At 46.5% G+C, this 23,310-nt stretch overlaps 1 protein-coding gene across 2 annotated transcripts in view; it reads left to right on the forward strand.

Annotated features, from left to right (window-relative positions):
• The first annotated feature begins 2,214 nt into the window (after positions 1 to 2,214).
• The window catches only part of WNT11 (Wnt family member 11), a 28,896-nt gene continuing 7,800 nt past the window's right edge, over positions 2,215 to 23,310 (forward strand). Inside the window, exons 1-6 of one of the 2 annotated variants that reach the window (XM_015852482.2) lie at positions 2,216 to 2,448; positions 5,560 to 5,759; positions 16,265 to 16,500; positions 17,013 to 17,126; positions 17,211 to 17,290; positions 18,666 to 18,958. In XM_015852482.2, coding sequence (XP_015707968.1) covers positions 5,677 to 5,759; positions 16,265 to 16,500; positions 17,013 to 17,126; positions 17,211 to 17,290; positions 18,666 to 18,958 — 806 coding nt within the window. In that variant the 5' untranslated portion in view covers positions 2,216 to 2,448; positions 5,560 to 5,676. Of the gene's footprint in view, positions 2,449 to 5,559; positions 5,760 to 16,264; positions 16,501 to 17,012; positions 17,291 to 18,665; positions 18,959 to 23,310 lie in introns of both variants that reach the window. The other variant, XM_015852481.2, reaches the window with a different exon arrangement.

Raw genomic sequence — 23,310 nt, forward strand, 5'->3', positions numbered from 1 at the left:
GTAAATAAATCAGAAAAGGAAAGTCCAGGAGGGCATACCCCCCTAGTAAGCAACAGAGGCAGGCTGCTAACAACGGACAAGGTACATACATACATAGGGAGGTGGTATGGGATAACCAGCATGGCTTCACCAAGGGCAGGTTCTGCCTGACCAACCTTGTCATTTGTTATGATGCTGTAACTGTGTCAGTGGACAAGGGAAGAGCCACTGAAGCCATTTATCTGGATATCAGTAAGGACCCTGACACAGCCCCCCGTAACAACCTTCTATCCAAATTGGAAAGAGATGGATTTGATAGGTGGACTGTCTGATGGATGAGGAGCTGGTAGAGCATGTCCAGAGCAGGGCCACAAAAATGAGGCAATGGTTGGAACATCTCTCCTACAAGGGCAGGCTAAAAGAGCTGGGGGGCTGTGCAGCCTGGATAAAAGAAGGCTCCCTGGGGAGACCTGAGAGTGACCTTCCACTATCCAAAGGAAGGCCATAAGAAGGAAGGGAACAGACTTTTTAGCATGGTCTATTGTGATAAGACAAAGGGGAACGGTTTCAAATTAGAACAGGGTAGACTTAGGTTGGATATAAGGAAGAATTTTAGAGTAAGTGGGGGGAGGCACTGGCACAGGTTGCTCAGAGATGTGGTGGATGCCCCATCCCTGGAGACACTCAAGGTCAGGCTGGATGAGGCTCTGAGCACCTGATGGAGCTGTGGGTGTCCCTGTTCACTGCAAGGGAGTGGGACCAGATGACCTTTAATGGTCCCTTCCAACTCAGATGATTCTACAATTCTATGAAACCCTGGAGGAGGAGGTGCACACATCTGGGGTGGGAATAGGATGGGGAAATGGCAGTATTGGGCTATTTGAGCATCTAATGGCAATTATCACACAAACAAAAATGGAGAAACTGTGCATAGCTGCTGGCTAAACTTGGTCTTAAATAATATAGAGGCTTTGGGAATTCAGGACTGTGTATATGGCGTTCTTTGAAGTTCATGTAAGAAAGCTCATCAGTGACGTGTATATATACATGCAATCTTTCCATTGCAAGGACACATACATAAAAGTACAACCTTAGATAAGTAAGTTTTCCAAAAACAGAATTTTAGGAATTTTATTTGGAGTCTCTTGTTCCTGGGAGCAAAGTATTCATTCTCTTCTTTCCCCTCACCTGATATCTGTGATGAAGCTGCATGATCAAAATGGCACAGGTACTTCTGCAACCAGTGCCAATTCATTCACAGGTCATAGATGACACACAGAAAAGTAATGCTCAGGAGGATGAGGTTGAGAAACCATTTTTCTCCTTCCATTTTTCCTTTTCCTCTTCCATTTCATTTTCCTTCTCCTCTCCTCTCCTCTCCTCTCCTCTCCTCTCCTCTCCTCTCCTCTCCTCTCTCTCTTCTCTCCTCTCCTCTCCTTCCCTCTCCTCTCCTCTCCTTCTCTCTCTCCTCTCCTCTCCTCTCCCTCCTCTCTCTCCTCTCCTTCTCTCTCTCCTCTCTCTTCCTCTCCTTCCTTCTCTCTCCTCTCCTTTCTCTTGTATCTTCCTCTTCTTTTCTTCTCCTTTCTCTTCTTTTCTCTCCTTTCCTTGCCTTCCATTTTCTCTTTTTCTCTGCTCTTCTCTCCTCTTTCCCTCACCCTTCTTTCCCTTTTTCCTCTCCCTTTTCCTCTCCTTTTTCCTCTCCCTTTCCATTTCCATTTCCATTTCCATTTCCCTCAGCCATCCATCACCAGTACAGCCAAGAGAGAGAAAAAAAAAACAACCCAAAACAACAACAAAATCCCACCAGCTCTCAACACCTGAACCCTCCACTTTGATTAAACGCAGATCGAAGAGACCGAGGTGGTGCCACACGGGGGTTGACCGAGGACCCGGCTCGGGGGTCTCAGCCGCGCTTTGACCATCACGAAGTGATTTCTTCCCCTCTCAGGAGCAGGAAATCCACCTGACAGTCCCGTGGGTGAAAAGTATCTTTGTCCTACAGCTGGGCAGCCAGTGAACGCTGATCATCCTCCGGAGGGGCCGCGTTTCAAAGTTATCCGTTGAAAATACCTTTTTTTTTTTTTTTGGCATTTTTTTTTAACTATTTTTTTCCTTGCTAATCATTAACTGCTCATTAAAACGAACCAACCTCGTGGCTCCCTGCCCTCCCCGGAGGCAGTGGGGGCAGCTCTAAAGGGAGGGCTCAGTATGGGAGGGGGGCAAGGAGGGGGGGTCCTCCCCTTCTCCTCCTCCCCTCTGAGCATCGCTGCGGGCGCTGAGCCCCGCGGAGCATCGCTCCGACCCGCGGGGGATGCGCGGGGAGCGGAGAGCTCCCGGCCGAGCCCTTTGTTATGCTAATCCGGGCTGACATCACGTATCAAAGCCGCGGGGACCGCATATAAGGAGGCTCCGCGGGGCCGCTGAGGCAGTGGGGATCCGGACTCAGCCCTCGCTCTACCCCGGGTAAAGGTAAGTGGGGATCGGGGGTTTGGGGTGAGGAGTTACCGGGATCCCTTCCGCTGGTATGGAATGGGGTTGTGGTCCCCGGATTGAGGGTATGAGTGGTGGAAAGTGGGGAAGGAGAGGTTTTGGAGGGTTTAAGAGGGAGCTGAGCCCCGGGAGGGAGATTGAAGGGAGAACTGGAGGATGAGGAGAGAGGGGAGGACGGAGGGGGAGAAGAGAATTGGAGGATGCAAAGGAGAAGGTAGAAGCGATAGTTGGGGAATAGAGGGAGAAGGGAGGATTGAAGGGTAGAAGGGAAAGGGGAGACCTTGGGGGCTGCAGGGGAAAAAGGAGACCTGGAGACTAAAAGGGAGAGACCCAATGGTTAAAAGGGTGAGCTGGGGTTCAGAGGGTGTAGAAGTGTGTGAAACCCAGGGGCTGAAGAGGAGAGACCTGGAGGCTGCAAGAGAGAAGGGAGATCAAGCAGTTACAGGGAAGACCAGGCACCCAGGAGCTGTAAGGGAAAGGGAAGACTGGAGAGGACTAGAGGAGAGAGGGTTGATGCAGAAGTGTACAGGGACATTGGAGTGGTGGGTGCTGCAAGAGACAGGGCTGAAAGCATGAGGGGGGATACACCACACCCTGCTCCCCAGCCTCTCTACAAGCCATCAGGAGATGTGTTACCCTTCATATTAAATACCCTTACAATAAGAGTCAGCTGGGTGACTTTCTTCCTTGAGTGGGAAAGCTGGGAAAAGAAAGGTGAGATGGATACTCACGTGTTTATATATAGTCCGTATTGCCGGTTCCCATTCTGGAACTGCACTCTCAGAAGTGTCAGATGGGAGCATTTGCTGCATGCAAGGAACTTTTTCCTGCACGCAAGAGTGGGGCTGGCTGCAAACAGCCCCAGGGTGTCAGGAAAAGGGAGCTCTGAGTTAAAGACGGCACCGGTTTGAGGAGACCGCGGGCCACTTGCTGCCCATTTGATCAGTGACCCAGAGCTCTGCAGAGCTGTAAACATCACGTCTGCCCCCAACGAGTCTCCCTCCTTCCCTCCCCTTGCAAATTCCTCTTGCAAACGTAACCTGTGCCGGAGCGAGTGGAAAAAGGAGTTTATTGCCTCCCTGAGTAACAGGGGTGCGATCACGGGCAAAATTTGCAGCTCTCGGGATGGGGAGGTGGATAATTTCTATTTCTCTCTGGGAAAAATAAGCAAACAAAGACAGACTGATAGATAGATAGACATATAGACAGACAGACTGATGAAAAATGACTTTTTTTCAAGGCACAGAGCTATGGTGTTGGATAGTGAGACCGTCTGAAACATCTTACCCCCAACTCTGTGCTGTTCAGCCACTCATGGGAAGGAGATAAGGGGTCTGAAATATCTAAATGGACACTAAAAGGCATGGGCAGGATTAAGGGCTGAAGGTTTCCAGTGTGCTCGTGGAGGGGAGGGAAGCAAAGAGCTTTGAGAGATGAAAAGACAGAGCAATGCCCTGAGCTGAGAAGTATGCCTGGATGCTCCTGGGAGCCCTGCCTTCCATTCCAATGGATGCATCAAACCCAAATCCAAGTGGGCATTAAAAGAAAACAGCCCGTGGCAATGAAATCCTGCCTTCCTTGTAGTCCACTGTTTTGGACTCTAAGGGAGATGAGAAATCACCCTTACAGGTTATTAAAATCCTGTGCAGTAACAGCATTCTCTAGCAAACCTTTACACCAGGCAGACGCTGGGGTTGTGATAGCAGATGGAATGGAAAAGTGCATTTCAGATTGCAGAGCAAACACCCAGGAATATTCCTTCTCCCTTCCACTATTGCTTCTGTAACTGGGGCATCAAGGCAGAAAGCTGCAGTGGGGACAAACCCAGAGATGAGGCTCAGGTGAGAGATATTTGCCCCAAATTAATGGGTGGCAAAGGGGGTCTCCAATGCTCATTGTTCCCAATCCCAAAACTTTGAAAGGATGGTGCTGGGAAGGATGCGGTCACATCTGTAGAATGAGAGGTAATGGTCTCAAGTTGTACCAAGGGAGGTTCGGATCGGATATTAGGAAACATTTCTACTTAGAAAGAGTGGTGATGCATTGGAACAGGCTGCACAGGGAGGTGTTGGAGTCACCATCCCTGGAGGTGTTAAAGAGCTGTGGCTCTGTGGGACATGGTCAGTGGGCATAGTGGGGTAGGTTGGGGTTGGACTTGATGATCTTAGAGGTCTTTCCCAATTTTATCTAACCTGTGACTTGGGGATGCTTGTTTTGTCATTGGCTTTCTTCTGGGGTGGGCTTCCCATTGGAAACCTCTGCAAAGACCACAAAGAACAGCCCGGAGCAGTGTCTGAAGTGGAGAACTGAAGGGAAACCCATTTACTGCTATTAATATTGCTGCTAAAACAAGTCATGCCCCAGAGATAGAGAGGACCTTTGTAAGAATTTGAGTCTGTTTGCTGCTTTGTTTATTTGTTTGGAGTGAAGAAGAAAATGGAGGGGAGGGGGGAATCTCTGAGAGCTTTTTTTCCCTCCGGGCTGCTCTGCAGCGATGGGGCTGCATGTTTATAAAGCTGCTCCGTGAGCTCCAGGTGCCCGAGGACTTGGAAGAAGTGAGAGGCAGAGTTAATGAAGTGAGAAGGAAAGCAGAAGGGGAAGAGCAGAACGCATTTGTTGCAACAGATCAGCCTGAAAACATCTGCAGGGCACGGGCACCTGCGTTGGTAGGGAAATGTAGGGTTTTTCACTCATGAAAGGAAAAAAAAGCTCTGGAGAGAAGGAAGGGAGTAGTGGAGAGTGAGATTTGGGCACTTCTTAAGATTCATCTCTTTTCTGTTTTCTTTTTTTCCCCTCCTTCCCAACCTTTTGGAGAGGAGGAAGTAAGGCGAAGCAGCGAACGAAGCCTTGCCTCACGCAGGGTTAAATGGAAACACACAATCAGACCATAACTCAGGGTGTAATTCAAGCCATACGTTTTGTCTGTCTGTTGCCTCCAAAGGTTGTATCAAGGCTTGGCGAGGGAGGGGATAATCCAAACTTCGCCGTGATTCATAAACCACTCCTTTGCGATTTGGATAATAGATCTCTTTCACGGCGACTCGCCCAACCTCAGAGCTAACCGTGGCTCCGCGCTCTGTCTCCTTCCAGGTTGTGCATCCCCAGCGCACAGGCTGAAGGAAATACATCGCACAGGAGATTCAGAAGCCTCCTGTTTTCCCCTCGGACAAGCTGATTTCCTTTTGAAAGTGGGGGACGGTGAAGAAAATGAAGCCGAGCCCGCAATTTTTGTTAGCTGCTTTTCTGTCCTTGATTCTGCAGACGGGGATTTGCTATGGGATAAAATGGATGTAAGTACCCAGCCATCTCTCAGCATTTTTAGAACTTTTGTAGTCATTGCTGCTCGGTTACCCAGTCCTGCAGCTCTGTTATTTGAGCCATTTAAAGAGCAGTGTGTGTTGCACTTCTCCAGGCATTCATTGATTTCAAGTGTGTGTACTCGGTTCTTGTGCTAACAACATGCCTCAATCTTCTTTGCAAAATATGCATGATTTAGGCTTGCTTTTTCTTCTCCTCACTGATAGCAAAGGAAAGGCACACACTTGAATGCTCGCATGAGCCACTTGTGAAGTTTCTAGTGTCAGCCCCTGCCAGCTCCCACTGGGACCAATGGTCATGCGAGGCAGGAGCTGAGAGCAGAAGGGAGGGCAATGAGGATAATCTCCAGCCATAGGGGATGCTTGACAGATAACATGCTTTTTTGGTGGACCTTTTAACCTTTGGATTTTGTGAAGGGTGTTAAAAACGAAGTGGGGAGGGGGGAGGAGGGTGAAGAAATACCAAGGAGTGTGGTCAAGTCTGGATCGAGTTTCCTCTGAGGTAATGTCACTGCAAACAAAGTGAAAACATCGCTATCTCATTTCTTTGCTTAAGCAAGCAATCGATTAGTTGCTTACTGCAAAGCAAACAAACAAACCCCTCCAGCACCCATCTGGTTTCCTGCCCTCCGCTTCTGCTCTGGTTTGAAGCTGTGCACAAAGTAAATAATGGGATGTGGGCTAACCACAAGCGAGCATCTCCCGTAAATGGCACAATAAAATGAGATGCCAGGGAAGGTCTCTTGTGTGGGATGCAGTGTGTTTAGGTGAGGAACTTGGGGAGAGGCAGTGAAATTAGGACAAGAGGTTTGTCCTTCCACCACAGACCCTGTGCAGCCTTTAATTCCCATCCTTCTGACTCAGCCTTTGCCACTTGAGGCTTTCCCCTTTGGAAAAGGTGGGATTTCTTCATTGAATCACAGAACTGTTTGGGTTAGAAGGGACTTTAAAGCCCACCCAGTTCCAACTCCCTTTCGTGGGCTGGTTGCCCCCACTTGAACAGAATTCCCAGGGCTCCATCTATCCTGGCCTTGAATGCCTACATAATTAAGGCATCCACATCTTCCTTTGGCAACTTTCTTGCTCTTAAATTAGATGTTTTTGGAGCCACTGCCCTGCATACACCCAGCAGGAAGAGGACTTTACAGAAGCCTGCTCTAATGACAGACATCCAACACAGGCATCAGGAGATGCTCTCTGGACATGCCATGGAATGTGAGGAGTTGTTTGAGACCACACACCCACCTTTTACATGCATGAAGAGAAGCAGGGTGAATCCTTCCATAGGGTGATTAAATGCATATGGTCAGGTGAGAAGTCTGACTGTCTGCATTAAGGTATCTTTTGTGCTCTCTCTCCATGCTGTGAGGAAGCAGGAGGCATCAAGATCTGATTTGCTTATCACCATCTTGTCTTTCTATGCTGTAGCAGGCACCAAAGCTAAGTCACAAAACCCAACCCCAAGTATTTAGGCTCCCAGCTTTGCATATATCATAGAACTGTAGAATTATTTGAGTTGGAAAGCACCCTTCAAGGCCATCTGGTCCAACTCCTCTGCAGTGAACAGGGTCACCCACAGCTCCATCAGGTGCTCAGAGCCCATCCAGCCTGACCTTGGGTGTTTCCATGGCCATGGACAGGGCATTCACCTCCTCCCTGGGCAACCTGTCCCAGCACTTCACTAACCTTATTAAAAAAATTATATACAACCTAAATCTCCCCTGTTCTAGTTTGAAACCATTTCCCCTTGCCTTATTGCAACAGACCTTGCTAATGAGTTTGTCACCAGCACATGACATAAGGTAGGCATCTCCTCTTAAATCTGAGAGGCAAGGCTTGGTCTGTAAAGCTATTTGCATCCTTTCAGCCAGTAGGCAATTAGGCTGCAAGGGTTTCTTTTGGGAACAAGGAGGCATTTGGGGGAACGACACTGTGGTTGCCACTCCTCCACTTTCCAGCAGACACATCCCCTTGTTGAAAAACGAGAGGGGAAGATGAAAGCTGGGATTAAAATGGCATCCAAAGCACGAACCGAATCCAGATGTGCCGCCAGACTCCTCTTGCACCTGCTTGTAACCTGGCAGAGGGCTGCTCTCCCTGTCCCAGGGCACTTGGTGCAGTGAGGATGCTGCCAGCTGGGATTTCACAGTGAAACAGGATTTTTTAATTCTTATTTTTAATTTATTTTAATTCACAGTTTCTCCTCCTTTCCCCACCCTTGTTTTTCTACGGAGCCACTGGCCAATTTCTTCCCCCATCCATCGCTCTCTTTCCACTGCTGCAGCGGTGCCAGATGCAGGTTGCTGCCAGCCTCGGGGCTCAGGGACCATCCCTGGAAATGGCTTAGCTGAGCTCATGCTCTTGGATGGAGAGGGGAAAGGATGGGAGGAAAGCAAGAGGCAGCATTTTAGGTCGCAGGCTTGTCTCTGCGGTCTGCCCATCGCAACGTTGTTGTAGGCACAGCGCCAGGAGCGAGCTTCAAAGAGGAATGGGGATGGCAGGGAAGGAGATAAGGAGGTGGTTTCTGCCAGATGTTTACAGGCTTGGAAGGGGTTGGGGCAGAAAGCTTGGCAGGCCGGGTCTGCAAGTCGGAGGAAGAGGGAGCGACTGATAGGGAGGGCGATAGGAAATTCAATTTTGATTCAGTGTGTGATGTAATTGCAGGGGGAGGTGGGGAAGAAAAACACACTTCTCAGCCATTTAGGACTTCCCTGTAACACGAATATCCCCTGTAAATTAGTAGAAGTGGGGAGAATGTAAAATGGAGCTATTTGTTTTATTTTATTTGGCTTATTTTTACAAGGCCTGTGGTCCAGATCCCCAGCTGCTGCAAATCGGCACCGTGCCCTTCCCTGCCATGGAGATATGCAACACCAAGCACCCAGAATGGTGTGTGGATGCTCAGCATCCCATAAAACTGCCCTTGCTCCTAGAGAAACCCAAATTGTTTTGACTTCTTCCATCCAAGCTCCAGAGTGCTGCTTGGGTGTAAAGTTGGGGTACTGAGAGAACTTTGCAGGATCAGGGCTGCTGTGGACAGATTGGCTTTCTGTTCACTACCATATGAGCTTCTGAGTCTTAATTTTGCATGCAAGCCCATTCCCAGCCTTAGAGGAGGGCTGTGTAGTTCTCTGAGCTTGATTTGCAGCACAGCAGCCGAGGATAGACAGCCATCATATGGGAGATCATAGAATCATTAAGGTTGGAAAAGACCCTAACCCATCCCCACTGTACCCAGTTACAACATCCCTCAGTGCCACATCTCCATGGTTCTTGAACACCAGGGATGGTGACTCCACCACCTCCCTGGGCAGCCTGTGCCAATGCATTGCCACTCTTCCTTAGAAGAAATGTTTCCTAACATCCAACGTGAGATACTTCAGGGTGAACACTTACAGGAACTTTGTCACCTTACTCACTTCCTTTTGCAACCACATGTGTTGTCCTAAGGGGATTTGGGTTTGGCCAAGGACTCAATGATCTCTAGAGGTCCCTTGCAGCCCCTACAATACTGTGATTCTGTGACAGGTTTGGATAATGCTGAAAAATAAATGATCGCCAGAGGGAGCTGCAGCCAGATGTGCACACTGCAGATGTTGTGATGTCCGGACATGGAGCTGCTTTCAAGGCACTTTTACCTGCTTGAGGGTGGCATCTCCTTGTCTATGCACTGGGACTCAGGTTAGACTGTCCCTGTGTTGAGTGTCACCCTCAAGGTAAAAATGGTTGCCAAGAGGATGAAGGCAGTGTGTGCTTTTTTGCATAGCTTGAAAAGAGGCTGCAGATTCAGCACATTACCATGAGCTACAGCTCCAGGAATGCCATCAGTAGGTGGAGTTTGGTCACTTTGGAAGGTCCCTTGGTCCCTCTTGGACATGGAATCATTGAATCACAGAATTCTTTTGACTTGGAAGGGACCCTTAAAAGCCATCTGTTGAACTCCCTTTCAAGAACAGACACTCACAGCTCCATCAGGTGCTCAGAGCACTATTCAGCCTGACTTTGAATGTCTCCAGCGATGGGGGCACCCACCACCTCTCTGGGCAACCTGTGCCAATGCCTCACCACCCGTATCATAAAATCTCTTGCCTTATAATCAATTTAAATCTCTCCTCTTTTAGTTTGAAAACGTTTCCTCTTGTCCTATCAAAGCAGATGCTGATGAAAAGTCTGTCCTTTCTTATGTGCCTCACAGTTGGACATGAGCACTGTTCCCAGGCATGAGAACCAAGACCTTTCTGGAGCCAGCAGCGTGCTTTCTCTTGTTGTTTTTTTTTTCTTGAATTGGGAAGAAAATGGAAAGATTTTGTGCTTCCCAGCAGTGCCTGCTTCTCCACTTTGGACAAGGAGGGGGGGAGCTGGGACAGCGGGGCATGGGCGCCGGTGAGGGGCTGTCTGCCTGGCACAGGGGCTGCTAGATGAGCTGCCATGAAAGGACTGCAGGATGGGACGGCAGGAGGGGAGTGGGCTGGGGGTGAGGGAGGGCTCCATAGGCAGCTCAGGAAAACTTGACAAAGCTCCACGGCCTTCTTCTGGTGCTGGGGCAGCCAACTCTCTGCTGGCATCAACTTCAGTCGAGCTTGGGCTGGGAGTCAATGGCCTTGTGCCCACTACTGCCAGCACTGGATTTGGCACCGTATCTGAAAAACTCTTATTTTAAGCTTCAGGGATTTTTTTCCCCCCTCCTGCTCTCTGTCTTCCTCCTCAAATCAATTTTCTCTTTCTTTCTTTCTTTCTTTCTTTCTTTCTTTCTTTCTTTCTTTCTTTCTTTCTTTCTTTCTTTCTTTCTTTCTTTCTTTCTTTTTCTGTCGTCTTCTCTCTCTCTTTCTTTTGCTACTTCTCTTCTCTCTCTCTCTCTTTCTCGCTTCTCTTCTCTCTCCTCTCTACTTCTATCTCTCTTCTTCTCTTTCTCTCATTTTCTCTCTTTTCTCTCTTTCCCCTTCCCTTTCCTCCCCTCATCTTCACCTGCCCCGCTCTTCCGTTCTTTTCCACTTCCCTTCCTTCCCACTTTCCTTTCCTTACACTTCCTTCACTTTCCTTCCCCTCTCCTCTTCCCCTTCTTTCCTCCTGCACCCCTTCCCCTTCACCTTTCTCTACCCTTCCCCGTGCCCTCTCCTTTCCGTGCCTTCCTTTCCTTCCTTCACTTCCTTCCTTATCATCCCCTCACTCCTAAAGCTCTAACCCCCTTTTATACTCCTTGCCCCCTTCCTTCCTTCCTTTCCTTCCTTCCTTTGTCCTTCCTTTCGCTTCCTTGCCTCTCTCCTCTCCGCCCCCCCCCGCTACTTCCCTGTCCTCTTTCCTCCTCTCCCTCATACCTTCTACCTCTCCTGATCCTTGCAATCCCACTCTTATCTCCACCACACTCCGCTCATCTCTACTGCCTCCTCCTTCCTCTCCCCCCTCTTCCTCTCTCTACCCGCCTCTCCTCTCCTCTCCTCTCCTCTCCTCTCCTCTCCTCTCCTCCTCCTCTCCTCATCCTCCTCCTCTCCTCTCCTCTCCTCTCCTCTCCTCTCCTCTCTTCTACTGTCAGCAGGTCCATCACTTCAGCAAAGGCACAGCTGCATTGACGAGCCATTTTGTATTAGAATCACCTTTGGGTGAAGGAGAGACGTTTGGATTTCTTCTCAGAAAGCTTTTGCCAGTCCTGAGATGTGATTACAGAACAGTGAAAAGAAGCCACACTTTATTGGTACACCGTGCAAAACCACTACAGAACAATAAACATGAAGTCCCACAGTTATGGTTTTACAGCCTCCATCCAGAGCAAAACCTTGTATTAATATCGCCTTCAAGTAATCTTCAGTGCCTAACATTTACTTAATTCCTGGTTGTTAAAAACCCCAGAGGAAAAATCCTTAAAAACCTTCCTTCCTCACTTCCTTCCTTCCTCACTTCCTTCCTCTCTTCCTCTCTTCCTTTCCTCTTTCTTTCTTTTTTCTTTCTTTCCTTCTTTCTCTCCTCTCTCTCGTCTTCCTCTTTCTCTCTCCTTCTTTCCCTCACTTTTTTTCCCAATTTTCCTCTCTCTTTTCTTCTCTCTTTCCTTTTTCTCTCTCTTCTCCTCTTTCTCCTTCTTTCCCCTTTTCCCCTTTTCTCCCTTTCTCAGTCTTTCTTTCCTTATTTTTTCTTCTCCTTTCCTCCTTCTCTCCTCCTTCTTTCTTTCTGCCCTCTCTATTTTTCTCTACAAATCCCATTTCTCACTCTGAAGAGGCTTTGAATATTTGCTGATCCACTTGCACCTGTGGTCTCCAGCTCAGGGCTTATGATGCTCCTCAGCATCCCAAGTCTTTATCAAATAGCAGCAGAACAGGGTGGGGTGGTGGGAGCACAGGCTGCCTCAGATGGAATCATTATAATTATCCTGCCAGCCTTTTTCACTTGAGAAAAGTGCATCTCCTGCAGATTAGACACATTTAAATAATGTCTAACACACACACACACACATGCACGCACACACAAATCACTGATTCTCTTTATTTAAGTTTACCCGTCAAGTGATAGAATTTTGCCTAAATCTTTTTGCTCTACCCCAAATCTCTGGCAGATTGAAGAGTTTAAGAATTAGTGTAAGACTGAGAGTGCATTCTCAAAAAGTAAAGAAAATCATTTGGAGAAAAGCTTTTGGTTTCACCAGTGGTTCTTCTGTGACAGCTCCTTGGGTTGTATTGCACAGGGGAGGATGTGGAGATGTTCTCTGAGGGTGCTTGTATGGAAAGAGGGGAGATCCTTGCACCCTTTACGGGCATTTTAAAGGGCACCAATGCTTCACTGCTCAATGTAAGAAAAAATTTCCCCTAGAATTGGGCCAGGAACGGGGTCCTGTGTGCCCTGTTATCCTTACAAAGCCAATCATGTACAGCTTTCACAAGTATCTGCTCACGGATGCTGCTTCTATGAATAGTCTTCTCATGCAACCCAGCACTGAACCTATACTTCTCAAAGGACCCAACACTGTAAAGCATTCATGTTTTCAAATGAATTTATTAACTGCCTGAGATAATTAGAAGAGTAAACTAAAGTCATGATCCATCCATGCATCATATTTCCTCTGTAATTACCTTTATGGTTTTCTGTCAGTATCCATAACGTCAATTGAAAGCCCTGCTATGCTATATATAAAGCAGGAGATGTTTGGTTTGGAGCCTGTTTATTTAAAGGGATGGGTCAAATATGTATATATTTATATTTAAAGAAAACCATCAGCCTCCCCTCAGTTGTCCTCACCTTTCTGGAGAATGAAAGATGGAGAAGAGTCAGGGAGGGGAGCATGATGTTAGCAGGAGGAAATTGTGAAAAGGAGCATTTATGGGATGGCAGCAGGTAAAAGTCCTCTGGTCTGCTTCTCAGATGAAGTATTGGAGTCCAAAGAAATGTGTTTTTCTGGGATTCTTTCCTACACTGAAAACTAAAGGCTGTCCTGCTAACCTCACCAGTTGGGGCTCCTTTACTGAGGCTACGGGTGCCTCTTTGGCCCCAGCAGCTACAGACCCACCATCAACACCAGATTTCATTTCTGCCACCCAAAAATGGGCTTTGCTCTCCAATAATGTCCTCTGCAGGTGGTGGATGACTCTCCATGGTGCTGTCAGAATTTGGGAATCAGGGAAGGCTGCTGCCTTTCCAAAGGGGGATTTAAAGCAAAACTGGGGATGGGGGAAGACAATGATGAATGTAGGACAGAGACTGAGTAAACCTGTGCTGTCAGAGCATGGGCTGGATGACCTAATAGGCCTCTCACATTCCTGATCTGTGATTTATAAATGTGCTTTTTGGTCTCAGCAAGCGACTCCAATAACTGTGAGTTTTCTTTTCCATCCCCATTACCCTTTACTTTTTCCTCCCAGCGCTTGGAGATGTTTCCAATTATAGGTTCTCACAAGCAAAGGCATGAAGTTCAGGCCTTGGAGATGTTCAGAAAACACCTTCCTGCATCTCACTTTTTTATTCTTGGCGGAATCCCTGGAGCTTGGCTCATTCGACAAGCAACAGCCATTACTGCCATTTACTGAATTCTTCCCAAAGGGGCTGCAGTGTTTCCTCTGTTGACCTTCTAGCAGATCTTTTCCCCTCTTCCATAAAGCACGTTTCTTTCTTGTTAAGATACATATCTTTTCTCTAATGGTGAAAATTTCAGGCCTTTGGTAATAATGCCATGCTACAGAACCCTTTTCAGTCCCCTTTCTTCACAACCAATATGAGCTTCAGTTTGTCTTCATCATTCATTCCAACTCAAAAGTGTTTATTTCTTCTGTTCCTGATTTGTCCATGGTGGTGAGATGCAGGTGCATTAATATAGGCTTGCAAGCCATAGAATCATAGAATTGTTGAGGTTGGAAAAGTCCATTAAGATGGTCTAGTCTATCTATCAGCGCATTACTTCCATTGCATCCACCACTAAGTCCTTTACAGACACTCAAGACCTCAACACAGGTCTAGAAGATGTGGTGCAGGTCCTATCAGGTAGATGCATCCTTCTTGAGGAGCAGCTAGGGCCACAAGGGACAATCCAAGTTGTATTTATGACTTTTATTCAAGGCCTGATGGTCATTTCAGCCCATTGCTGAGAGTTGCTGAGTTAAGGTCCCATCTGTCCTAAGCCATTCTATGATTCTGTAATTATTCTGCTGTAGATCTCCAGCGTGCTTCAGCTGATTATCCTATAGGAGCTTTTTCTTTCCATGGGTCAAAGAAGGACCCTGGAGGACTAACGTGAAGTCCTCACCATTGAGGTTTGCAGTCAGATGACACTGGTACTGTTCCAAGACCTATGCTCTCTGCCTTCAAGGACATTATATGTCTGAGTTCACTGAGCACTGGGTGCAGAATTTCTGACAACCAAATACTCTACTCACTGCTTTCCCTTCTCCAAAACTTTTGTTCTTTGTATATTTAATGGAGCTTTCTAAATATCCATACGATGTATATATTTACATTGCTAGCAGAGTGGCGGTTTCCCTTCCAAGTTTGCCGCTGATTATCCAGCACCAGAAATGCCAAATTCCAGTCACCTGGGAATTTTTCAGTGCAGAACTTCTCAGCCCTAGCAAGGATTTTAGCTTTTTCCCACTCACAGAGGGATTGGGGTTAGCAGTTATGCACAGCCTGGGGAGAGCTCCAACATACACAGCAGCTGGTTTGAGCCAACCTTGAGGTAGTTGGTGGAATATAGATGTGTTTTCCTGAAAGCTGGAGACCAGAGCTAATATCCCTGATCTTGGTTAGGGCTCATTTTTAGCTCCATTTCCATCTCATTTAAGTTCTGAAGGAGGTGGATGTTACAGCAATAAAGTAAAATATGCCCAGAAATGTGTCTGCTAATATGCCAAACTAACCAAGATGGCTTAGGATGAAACTGAAAGGCAACATTTAACAAGGAGAGAAGGAAATATGTGTTAAAGCAGTTGTGTTGCCAGGATCATATGCCAGGTACTGATGCAGCCAGCTAGAAAGTTGTTTTATGGGAATGAATAACGTTTATGACTGCCCTAAGCAGGTCATAAAGATACAAAGAGAGTTACACACCAGGCTTCTGCTGATCATTCTGGGTGCCTGAGAAATAATAGCACAGCATGCTCTGAAGCATGGCACCATTTTCTTTTTTCTTTTGTTTTTTTAACCTGAAGTGCGAGACACTGTGTACTGCAAGAACCAATGGGGCCTTATGGGGTATTGTTGATTTCTTCTTCCATAGTAACTTGCATTCTGGTTCTAGTGGATTCTTCCTAAGTTTTGACCGTGATAGTCTCTTTGCACGTATTTGCATTGTGCTTCTGCATTAAATCTTTGGAGACTAGAGAATTAGACTTAGATATCTAAGTGCAGCAGTGATGGAACTGGTGGAGGCCCTTGGCGTAAACTCCATGGGAAAGCATCTGTTTTGCAAACTTGGTGGCTTTTCCCTAGATCTTGCAGGGGATTTTCTCCGTAATTAATCACATGACATTTAGTATAATCCTTAAAGAGTGTGTGAGACAGATGCTGAATGCAAATCACTGATAAAACCAACCTCACTTTTTTTTGTTGTTGTTCTGAATACCACAGTCGAGGAGGACCCAGCTTTCCGTTATCATGGAACCGACGGGTCGTTTTTCACTCTGTTGGGAGGTCTGTCCTCTTCATTCTTCTGCAAATAAAAAGCCTTCCCATGAGGATTTACACAATCAGTCAACTTGGCATTCACCCCAGGACATTTGTTCTGGCTCCTCTCGATGATGGAGAGAAGCACACAGGTTTAAGGGCAAATCGTCCCACCCATCTTCAGCATTTACCTTAGATGAGATAAATGACTCAGAACAGTTTCCCATCTCTCTCATCAGCTTAAACTAGGCATGTAATTTGCATGTAGCTAACATTAGGTCAGATGAACACAGGCCAAAGTGTTTGCTGGGTTGGAGGTAGTCAAGAAACTAATACTGACACGAAGATTGACTTTTTGTGGGTTCTGATGCCTTTTCTTTTTTTGCATGTGCTTGTCTCCTCAGAGCTCTGTCCAAGACTCCTTCGGCTTTGGCCCTGAATCAAACCCAGCACTGCAAGCAGCTAGAAGGCCTGGTGGTTTCTCAAGTGCAATTGTGCCGCAGCAACCTGGAGCTGATGCAGACCATCATCCAGGCAGCACGGGAAGTCATAAAGACCTGCCGTAAAACTTTCTCAGACATGCGGTGGAACTGCTCTTCCATTGAGCTGGCTCCTAACTACCTGCTGGACTTAGAGAGAGGTAAACAGCGCTGCTGCCTTGGGTGGGGGGCACAGGTTGGAGCAGATGTACCCAGTGGTCTCATCCAACCTCAGCCATTCTGTGTGTCCATGATTCTTCCACATGATCCAAAAGCAGATCACACCACAGTGGGCAAGTTGCGCAACCCTGTGTACCTTCTTCCCCTGCTGAGATCATGGAGTCATAGAATGGCTTGGGTTGGAAGGGATCTCAAAGATCATTCAGTTGCCACCCACCGGATCATGCTGCCCAGGGTCCCAACCAGTCTGGCCTTGAAGGCCTACATGGAATGGGCACCCACAGCTTCTCTGGGGAATCTGAAATTGGATGCTGTCTCATGCATTGAAGAGATCTCAATGGAGATTTTCTCCAAGCTGATGATGCCTGTAGAGGTCTCAGCTGCAAGGAGGAGGTGTGTTTGCCATTCTGTGGGGCAGAGATTATGCGGGTCTCTTTTGGGAGAATACTTAGCCATCCCAGGATCCTGAGTTGGAGTTTCTGGTTTCTTGCAGGTACAAGGGAGTCAGCATTTGTGTATGCCCTTTCTGCTGCTGCCATCAGCCATACCATTGCCAGAGCCTGCACCACCGGGGACCTCCCTGGCTGTTCCTGTGGTCCCATCCCAGGTGAGACACCTGGACCTGGGTATCGATGGGGAGGATGTGCAGACAACCTCAACTATGGTCTTATCATGGGGTCCAAATTTTCAGATGCTCCCATGAAGATGAAAAAATCAGGATCACAAGCCAATAAACTGATGCATCTGCACAACAGTGAAGTAGGGAGACAGGTAACAAATCCACAAGAGTTATTGTACTTGTACAGTCCTCTTTAGTGGTCGGTCGCTCTGTGAGGTTCAGTGTCTCTATCAGCTAGCAAAAGGAGCAGGTGTCTCCCTGATTGCTCTCAACTCCTTTGGCCTGCTGAAGACTGTGGCTATCAGTCATGCTGGGCCTCAGGAGGCCCTAACTGTTAATTCTAGCCCTCTAGAACCATGGGTGGGATGTGTTATTGCCACCCTTTCCACTGCCAAGGATGGCTGCAGCTTGCTTACCCCAGGAGGTGTGATGGGGATGGGTACTGTGGTGCTCTGCCAAGGGCGTTGCACACGTGAAGTGCTGTGTAAGCACAGAGGATTACCATATGCCAGATGTGTCCAGCAGCAGCTGCCTCCCAGCCACCCCTGCAGCCAGGAGGGCTGATGTGTTCCTTCTCAAACTGCTTTGCTAGTGATTACTCCACTATCTGGCACAAGCCACCCTTCACATTCAGTGGCTTCTGCCAGCGGAGGGATAACGCTTACTGTGCATGCTTCTTCGCATGCCCCAGGGAGCAAATCCCCACCTCAGCCCTTCATGCAGCTTGAGATATTGGGGTGGGGAACTGCAAAGGCTTCAGCAATTCCCTGCACTGGTTCTACCACACAACTTGTCCTTCTAGGGCAAAACTTGGAGCTCACTGAGCTCATTGGCAGCTTACTGTGTAGCTATGGGCTGAACTTACCTTTGCAGAGCAAAACCCTATCAAAATCACCTCCTCTGGGTGTTTTTCTCTATGGTTCCCTGCATTCCCACTCTATCTTATTATTATTGCTATGTCTTAAGTTTTTGTTTCAATTGCAATGGGCAAATTTTCACTTGGGACGCAGTATTGTTACAGCTGGTGGATTCACTGCTATATCCTACCAGACCAGAGCAGAACTGAAGTAAAAGGCTCTGCTGGACCCGTGCTCAACAGAAAGGCAGGGTGTGGGTGCTTTAAATTCATCAATGCCTTGACATCTGCTACCCAGTGCCTAAACATGTTGCAGGCAGACATGCACATTAAGAATCTATTTATGGATTGCTTTGATTTTCAGCTCCTAATTTAGAGAGTGTAAATGCAGCCCTGTGTAGATACCTGATCAAAATTCAACTTATTCTTCTGTCTGCTGGCTGCAAATGTGTGCTGCTGAGAGCAGTCCTGGGCTAACAGTGATCACCAAGGGGCTGTGGGATTTCATTCCCTTTGCAAGTAGCTGCTCAAGCACAACTGTGCAGAAATCAGAGCAGCAGGCCTTTTCTATAGCAGTCTCCCTTAAGAAAGAGTCTTATTTAGTAAGCCTGTGAGATGTTTGGACTTCTTAAGAGCAGGACATTTCCTAACTCCTGCATTCCTTTTTGCAGGTCTTGAAAGCCTCTCTTGAAATGAAATGTAAGTGCCATGGAGTTTCTGGGTCATGCTCTATCAAGACCTGTTGGAAAGGCCTTCAAGAGCTGCGAGACATTGCACTGGACCTCAAAAACAAGTATTTGTCAGCTACCAAGGTCGTTCATCGGCCCATGGGCACACGCAAATACCTCGTGCCAAAGGATATTGATATCAGGCCGGTTAAGGAGACAGAGCTGATTTACCTGCAGAGCTCGCCTGATTTCTGCATGAAGAATGAGAAAGTGGGGTCACACGGGACCCAGGACAGGTGAGGGTTTCTGCACTCTGTGTCCCTAAGAAGGGGCAGAGGGGATCGTGTATTAATAACAGGCAAATCATTGTGGGGGTAGCACACAAGCATAGGCAAAAATTGTCTCTGATGATCAGTGCAGTACAGAGATGCCCAAGACTCAGTGGTGGCTATGGCTAAGATGAAGCTGTAGATACCTTGCATTATAGAAGTAGGCACAAGATACCTTTGAAATACCCTAGGAAAACCATATAGGCTGTTCATCTCCACAGGTGGAATGATCAAGCAGATGATGGTGATGGTATTGAGTTCCTCTAGCAATCATTGCTCATCTGATGAGTTGTTACTCTATTTTTAGGCTCCACTAAGTAGGCAAGCATTAACCCAATTAGGACCAGTGTTTCCAGGCAGCCTTAAAAAAACCTGTCACCCACAAGGATGAATCTTGAGAATTTTTCTTCCACTGCCTTTTAAGAACCCATGTATGTTTGGATTGCTCATGTCTATGAAGAGATATGACTTCATTCCATTAATACTGGGGATTTAAGATCATCACATTCAAGCTTTCAGTGGACACGGTGCTGTGCCAGGAAGCAGACATGCATAGATGTGTGTGTCTTCTCACATGATTTGTTTAACTCCCTCTATGATGAATCAATTCCACAGGTGGGCACTTGACCCTCTGGCAGACAATCAGTTGTGTATTTCCAGAATTTTGCAAGATTTTCAGGACTTTTGTTAAGTGAATGCAATGGCTGGATTTCAAGATGGCTCATTCAGTGCTATCTGCTCACTTGGCTTTTTTTCAGTGAGTTCCCATCATTCTTCTATGCTCTTTGTGCCACCTTGTTGTGCACACTCAGGCTGTCATGTTGTATGGTGTGTGAAAGTGCTCTTTTGCAGGGCATCTTCCTTTCAACTCTTGTTGGACGTAACGGTCTTTCCATTGTGCATTGAATGTAGTGAAGGTTTTACTATGACAGAAAGGAAGTAAATGACCTCAATGCACAAAATATTAATCCTTTTTGGTTGTCTTTAATCAGTAGGAATTTTCACTTAGGAGACTATAGAGGATATCCTTTGGCAATGGTCATTTATTCTAGGACCACAATTCTATAGACTGTATATCAGCATCCGGAGTTAACCAGGTGAAGATGAAAGTCGAGTGAGACATCTTGTATGAAGCATGTCTTTTCTGGTTCCTGATGTTGTGTGACGTTTAGAGCTATGTATCCTCCATTAGAATGGAAGGCAGTGGCAGGACTGCAATACAGAAGCACGTTCATTGGCATTCCAGCAGTGCAGCAGTAATTAGCAAGTGAAGATGTTTATGAGTCATTGAGGGCTGTAGGGAATAAAGCATGTGCTAAAAGTGTTGTGTGAAGGAAAACGTTGTTTGAGCAGAAGCAACGTTTCTATGGATTTGTATGGATTTTGATAAATCCATGTTTTTAAAATGACCTCTTTGTTGAAACTCCCTGTTTTGCAGTGAAAAAAACAACAACTTGTGTGGGTTATTTTGAAGCTGGTTTTATAGGAATCATGTGAAACCAACAGGTTGTGTCAAAAACAAGCTGAATTCATTAGAGATCTGCCAAGCGAAACATTTTCATGAGCTGAAATCCTTTTAGAGGAGGAGGGAGACACGGCTTCCTATAATTTCATTTCACAGGAGATTTTGCCATCTTATCCCAGCAAGGGATGAAAAATATGCTGTGGTCTTGAGGATGGGAAAATGTGCATTACAAGCGTCTGTTTATCCTGAGCAGAGTGAGAGCAGAGATTGTCAGTCTTCCAGGCAAGGGTCCGGGGGAAGTGAACTGAGTGAGGACTTAGAGGAGTGAGATATTAAGGCAGGAAGGGATGATTTTCAAAAGGAACCTGTCAAGAAGTGCTCCTTATTGTTGGATGTGCAATATGATGATGACTGAGAGAGGGGAAGGAAGGTGAGATAGACCTATGTTGAGTTGTGGTCATCTCTTGGTCCACGCTGTGAGGTCATATGTAGTTACACTCAGTGCAATTGAGAAGATACCCAGTGTCTCAAAACTGGCAGCCATAGCAGCCCCATGAGTATAATGTGTTTGCAGATGGGCTCATTCTTCTTCCTCCTCCTTCCATGGACGCCTTTTTTTTTCCTCTGATTATTTCTTTTTTCTCTCACAGAGAGGACATTTCATGTGTTTTAAACACGATGGCTCCGTTCCAGTGGCAGAGATAGTTCTTGGTGACAGGGACAAGGAAGCAGGAGCACAAAGAGGCAGCTGTTAGAGGGAGCAGGAAAAATACATGGCTCATGTTTACCCCTCATGTAAACATACATGGCTCATGTGGTGTAAAATGCTTGTGTGGAAATAGCCCAAAGAGGTTTTTATTCTACAAGCCAAGTCCCAGAGGCTGGAAGATTCTGGGGAGAAATCCTGCTTTTTTCCTATTAGGCTAATTTTTAAGGTCTTTTACAACAAATGTAATCAAGAAAGGATTTTAATAGTGGTCTCTGAGTTTGTTTTCTCTCTTTTTCTGTTGTTTGCCTATTCCCTGTTTGACCTCTTTGTGTTCAAGAACAGAATAATGGAATCTTCAAGGTTGGAAAGGCCACTAAGGTCATCAAGTCCAACCATCAACCCATGTCTGACACTCTAGGCCACATCCCTCAGTACATTTACCCTTTTCTTGAACACCTCCAGGGACAGTGACTCCACCACTTCCCTGGGCAGCCTGTTCCAATGCATTACCACTCTTTCAGACAAAAGATATTGTAATCGTATCCAGCCTGAACTTCCCCAGGTGCAATTTAGGACCACGAGTTCTTCTCCTGTGGTTGTGGGGCTTCTTTTAGGGCATCGCTATGCAGATCCTTCTCACAGTGCTCCAGGAGACCTCAGTCTGTGCAGCTTCACCACTTTCCAGCCCCACTTTCTTCCTCTGTAGGAGTGTAGAAGGGAGAGGTTCCCATTAATAACCTTTTAATTGTATTCAAAGCATTCAGATTTTCATTACAAAAAGTGAGTTGTCTTGCATCATCAGGAGGAAAAGTCTTTTCTTCCTGGTCATATCTTGCTTGGAGAACACTGGACAAGGTCTGACATAGCTGCAACACTTAGTTCATACTGTTTCTGTATGCTCGGGGAGCAATCCAGCACTAGTAGGTGGGTGGAAGGGATAATCTAATCGGTTGCTTCCATCTCTATAATTATCCCTCACATTGCTTGGACTCATTGTGCTAACTTCAGGCAGGAAAGGGAGTCAAATTACTTTGTAGTGGAACTATGTGAAAATCCACTCCGAAAATGTAAACCTGGCCACTCCAAAGCCTTTCAGGGCTCTTCTCTGAAAGTTTTTTCAAAGCCTTATTCAGCACAAGCCTGAAGTGTTTTCTAAGACATTTTGGCCCTCCTTAATTTCATGTTGAAATTAGAAATGGTTTGGGAATCCGCATGCCTCCGAGCAGTTGGGGTGGAACCAGATTTCAAAGCCAGGGAGCTGAACACAAACCTGCAATTTGAAGCCTCACTACTCTTTGAAGTGCTCAAAATCTGATTAAGGAGCTGAATTTTGCAACTGGCTTGCTGCAGCCACAGCCTTCATTGATGGCAGCCAAACTCCATGGGTTTGTTTGCCACCGTCATGCTTACATAGCTAATAATAATCATCTGGAGAAAAATCTACAGAAGCAAATCTGTAGAGTAGCATGTGGATTGTATGATTTTTGATATGAGTTAACCACGTGGAATGAGAGGTTGGTTAGGATGAAAGGGAATGGCCTTAAATTGCACGAGGGAAGATTAAACTCGGTTATTAAGAAAAACTTCTCAGAAAGGGTGTTAATGCATTGACACAGGCTGCCCAAAAAGGTTGTGGAGTCACTGTCCCTGGAGGTGTTCAAGAACCATAGAGATGTGGTACTGAGGTACATGGCCAATGGGCATAGTGGGAATGGATTGGAGTTGGGGCTGGTGATCTTGAAGGTCTTTCCCAACTTTAATGATTCTATTATTCTAATATATATATATATATACTGCATCTATATTTCAGAGCTTTCTTGGAAGAAAACACCCTGTAACTCACCTTTTAATGTGGTTGTTCAGCTTCTCCAGACTGAAAAGTTTGTTATCAGCTTCAAGCAGAAGATAAAGAATAGCAGATTATAAAATAGGGATCTCTGTTGTGAGAAAAGAAGCAGAAGTATTAACCTCCTTTATCGGTAGGGTGCAACGTATCGCATTTCAAAGTCTGTTTAAAGTCCCATAAGGAATCTAAGGAAAGGGAAATTCTGTGATACAGGCAAAGGCCTCTGGCTTCTGAAGCCTTGAAGGGATTACTGAGTTTTTTATTACTGATCTTTCCCAGAGCTACCTTGGAGACATGCA

The sequence above is a fragment of the Coturnix japonica genome, chromosome 1 (genome assembly GCF_001577835.2).
Source record: "Coturnix japonica isolate 7356 chromosome 1, Coturnix japonica 2.1, whole genome shotgun sequence".
In the NCBI taxonomy this organism is placed as follows: domain Eukaryota; kingdom Metazoa; phylum Chordata; class Aves; order Galliformes; family Phasianidae; genus Coturnix; species Coturnix japonica.